We start from the raw sequence: 4,316 nt of genomic DNA, 5'->3' as shown, positions 1-4,316 counted from the left end.
GCCGATCGCGCTAGCCAACTGCGCCACGGAGACAGTCGTGCTCCACTCTCACCACCATCAGAACATATCTTCAAAGCTATCAGCGCAAAGAAAAAAGCAACACACCACTCCCGGGAGGGATCGAAACTCCAACCTTTCGGTTAACAGCCGATCACGCTAGCCAATTGCGCCACGGAGACAGTCCTGCTCTACTCTCACCACCATCAGAACATATCTTCAAAGCTATCAGCCCAAAGAAAAAAAAGCGCCGCACCACCGCCGGGTGGGCTCGAAACTCCTACCTTTCGGTTAACAGCCGATCGCGCTAGCCAATTGCGCCATGGAGACAGTCCTGCTTCACTCTCACCACCATCAGAACATATCTTCAAAGCTATCAGCCCAAAGAAAAAAAAAGCGCCATACCACCACCGGGTGGGCTCGAACTTCCGACCTTTTGGTTAACACCGATCGCGCTCGCCAATTAGCCCATGGAGACAGTCCTGTTCCACTCTCACCACCATCACAAGATATCTTCAAAGCTATCAGCCCAAAGAAAAAAAGCACCGCACCACCACCGGGTGGGCTCGAACCTCCAACTTTTCGGTTAACAGCCGCTCACGCTAGCCAATTGCGCCACGGAGACAGTCCTGCTCCACTCTCACCACCATCAGAACATATCTTCAAAGCTATCAACCCACAGAAAAAAAGCGCCGCACAACCACCGGGTAGGCTCCAACCTCTGAATTTTCGGTTAACAGCCGATCGCGCTAGCCAATTGCGCCACGGAGACAGTCCTGCTCCACTCTTACCACCATCAGAACATATCTTCAAAGCTATCAGCCCAAAGAAAAAAAAGCACCGCACCACCACCGGGTGGGCTCGAACCTCTAACTTTTCGGTTAACAGCCGATCGCGCTGGCCAATTGCGCCACGGAGACAGTCCTGCTCCACTCTCACCACAACTAGAACATATCTTCAAAGCTATCAGCCCAAAGAAAAAAAAGCGCCGCACCACCACCGGGTGGGCTCGAACCTCCAACCTTTCGGTTAACAGCAGATCGCGCTAGCCAATTGCGCCACGGAGACAATCGTGCTCCACTCTCACCACCATCAGAACATATCTTCAAAGCTATCAGCGCAAAGAAAAAAAAGCGCCGCACCACCACCGGGTGGGCTTGAACCTCTAACCTTTCGTTCAACAGCCGATCGCGCAAGCCAATTTCGCCATAGAGACAGTCCTGCTCTACTCTCACCACCATCAGAACATATCTTCAAAGCTATCAGCACAAAGAAAAAAAGCGCCGCACCACCACCTGGTGGGCTCGAACCTACAACCTTTCGGTTAACAGCCGATCGCGCTAGCCAACTGCGCCACGGAGACAGTCGTGCTCCACTCTCACCACCATCGGAACATATCTTCAAAGCTATCAGCCCAAAGAAAAAAAGCGCCGCACCACCGCCGGGTGGGCTCGAAACTCCAACCTTTTGGTTAACAGCCGATCGCGCTAGCCAATTGCGCCACGGAGACAGTCCTGCTTCACTCTCACCACCATCAAAACATATCTTCAAAGCTATCAGCCCAAAGAAAAAAAAGCGTCATACCACCACCGGGTGTGCTCGAACCTCCGACCTTTTGGTTAACAGCCGATCGCGCTAGCCAATTGCGCCATGGAGACAGTCCTGCTCCACTCTCACCACCATCAGAACATATCTTCAAAGCTATCAGCCCAAAGAAAAAAAGCACCGCACCACCACCGGGTGGGCTCGAACCTCCAACTTTTCGGTTAACAGCCGATCACGCTAGCCAATTGCGCCACGGAGACAGTCCTGCTCCACTCTCACCACCATCAGAACATATCTTCAAAGCTATCAGCCCACAGAAAAAAAAGCGCCGCACCACCGCCGGGTGGGCTCGAACCTCCGACCTTTTGGTTAACAGCCGATCGCGCTAGCCAATTGCGCCACGGAGACAGTCCTGCTCCACTCTCACCACCATCAGAACATATCTTCAAGGGTATCAGCCCAAAGAAAAAAAAGCGCCGCACCACCACTGGGTGGGCTCGAACCTCCGACTTTTCGGTTAACAGCCGATCGCGCTAGCCAATTGCGCCACGGAGACAGTCCTGCTCCCCTCTCACCACCATCAGAACATATCTTCAAAGCTATCAGCTCAAAGAAAAAAAAACCACCACACCACCACCGAGTGGGCTCGAACCTCCAACCTTTCGGTTAACAGCCAATCGCGCTAGCCAATCGCGCCACGGAGACAGTCCTGCTCTACTCTCACCACCATCAGAACATATCTTCAAAGCTATCAGCACAAAGAAAAAAAGCGCCGCACCACCACCTGGTGGGCTCGAACCTCCAACCTTTCGATTAACAGCCGATCGTGCTAGCCAACTGCGCCACGGAGACAGTCGTGCTCCACACTCACCACCATCGGAACATATCTTCAAAGCTATCAGCCCAAAGAAAAAAAAGCGCCGCACCACCGCCGGGTGGGCTCGAAACTCCAACCTTTCGGTTAACAGCCGATTGCGCTAGCCACTTGCGCCACGGAGACAGTCCTGCTTCACTCTCACCACCATCAGAACATATCTTCAAAGCTATCAGCCCAAAGAAAAAAAAGCGTCATACCACCACCGGGTGGGCTCGAACCTCCGACCTTTTGGTTAACAGCCGATCGCGCTAGCCAATTGCGCCATGGAGACTTTTTTTTTTTTTCTTTATTGCCGGCTTCGCACAAAAGAAATACAATTTACGATCACATTTAAACAAGTTTAAAAAAACACCTGCCTGGCTGTGACTGGTTTCATTTAAAACTGCTTCATTGTAGCCAACACATTCAACAACGACACCCATTCGGGTCTTTCTTCTCTGGAAGATAACACGTCTCTTATGTATACAATACTTTCCGTGAAGTATTCATGCGCACATCGGGCATCTTTATCTACGTGTCTTACTGCCATTCTAGTTCGCCACACGCTGTGAAGCACAAGCAACATAAACATATCATAAGGCACACCATCCTCATTTTCTACAGCCAAGAATCTAATACCGTGTGGTGTGATAGGCAAGTCCTTTTTCAAAGTACGCTGCAGAATGTCCCACAGAAAAACAGCATCCCAGCAATCAAGAAAAATGTGGTTGACAGTCTCGGGTTTCTTACAGATAAGGCAGTCCATCGACCACGGAACAAAGAAACCCTTTTCTTGTAACCATGGTTTTACGGGCAATGTTCCGCTGTGCAGCTGAAAAAAAAATGTCTTTGCACTTGCGCGTACGGTCATCATTTTCACTCTCTTCAATACGTCACGTTCAGCACCAACCTGGTATACTGATCTGTAGATAGGCTGAGGCAGCATTACGTCACGTAAATCTCTGTAAAGACGTTTTCTCTTTACAACAGATAAATATTCCATTGAAAATCTCACTCTCAGTATTTCATATGCCATTATAACTTCTCTTAAATATCCGCGTAGGTTACATTTCACAGACATACTTGATACCACATAATCAGGAATCTTATTAGAAAGTACAATTTGTAGAAATGTTCTCACAAACGGGTTACATTGGTCGCGTAAAAAAATATATCTAGACACAATTTGCTTGAGGAAGAGGTGAGCCAATCCTAAACCGCCATTTCTTAGTGAATGAAATAAGTTTGTTCGACTCGTACGCTCCCAAACCGACCCCCAAACAAACACAGCTAAGACTCGATGCAATTTCTGCACATTTGCTCTCGACATAAATAGGAACTGCAGAACATACCATACTTTGCAAACAATGAACCAATTGCATGCAGTCGCTCTAGAAAACATAGAAAGTTCCCTACCACCCCAGTTTCTTGTCTTCTCACGAGTGCTCTCACATATCTCTTTCCAGTAATCATCCGTGTTTTTGTAATGCTGGAGGGGTACTCCGAGATACTTCGTCGGTACAAGTGACCAGTTCATATTTGCAAAGTTTTGTGGGGTGGTCTCCCAAGAACCATGCCACAAGCCTAGGCATTTGTCCCAGTTTGCGCCATGGAGACAGTCCTGCTCATCTCTCACCACCATCAGATCATATCATCAAAGCTATCAGCCCAAAGAAAAAAAAGCACCGCACCAACGCCGGGTGGGCTCGAAACTCCTACCTTTCGGTTACCAGCCGATCGCGCTAGCCCATTGCGCCACGGAGACAGTCTTGCTCATCTCTCACCACCATCAGATCATATCATCAAAGCTATGAGCCCAAAGAAAAAAAAGCACCGCACCACCACCGGGTGGGCTCGAACCTCCAAATTTTTGGTTAACAGCCGATCACGCTAGTCAATTGCGCCACGGAGACAGTCC

At 49.3% G+C, this 4,316-nt stretch overlaps 1 protein-coding gene across 1 annotated transcript; it reads right to left on the bottom strand.

The window, feature by feature from the left end:
• Positions 1–2,794: 2,794 nt before the first annotated feature.
• LOC142784470 (uncharacterized) lies at positions 2,795–3,728 on the bottom strand. The gene has a single exon (XM_075882849.1). It carries the CDS (start codon positions 3,726–3,728, stop codon positions 2,796–2,798), a length of 933 nt encoding a protein of 310 aa, XP_075738964.1. The 3' UTR covers position 2,795.
• Positions 3,729–4,316: the final 588 nt, after the last annotated feature.

The sequence above is a fragment of the Rhipicephalus microplus genome, unplaced genomic scaffold (assembly GCF_043290135.1).
Source record: "Rhipicephalus microplus isolate Deutch F79 unplaced genomic scaffold, USDA_Rmic scaffold_14, whole genome shotgun sequence".
Classification (NCBI taxonomy): domain Eukaryota; kingdom Metazoa; phylum Arthropoda; class Arachnida; order Ixodida; family Ixodidae; genus Rhipicephalus; species Rhipicephalus microplus.
This window is presented reverse-complemented; position numbering and strand designations above follow the sequence as displayed.

Excerpts from the sequence above, each read along its gene's own strand:
- LOC142784470 (XM_075882849.1), bottom strand. The coding sequence starts at position 3,728 with ATGTCGAGAGCAAATGTGCAGAAATTGCATCGAGTCTTAGCTGTGTTT.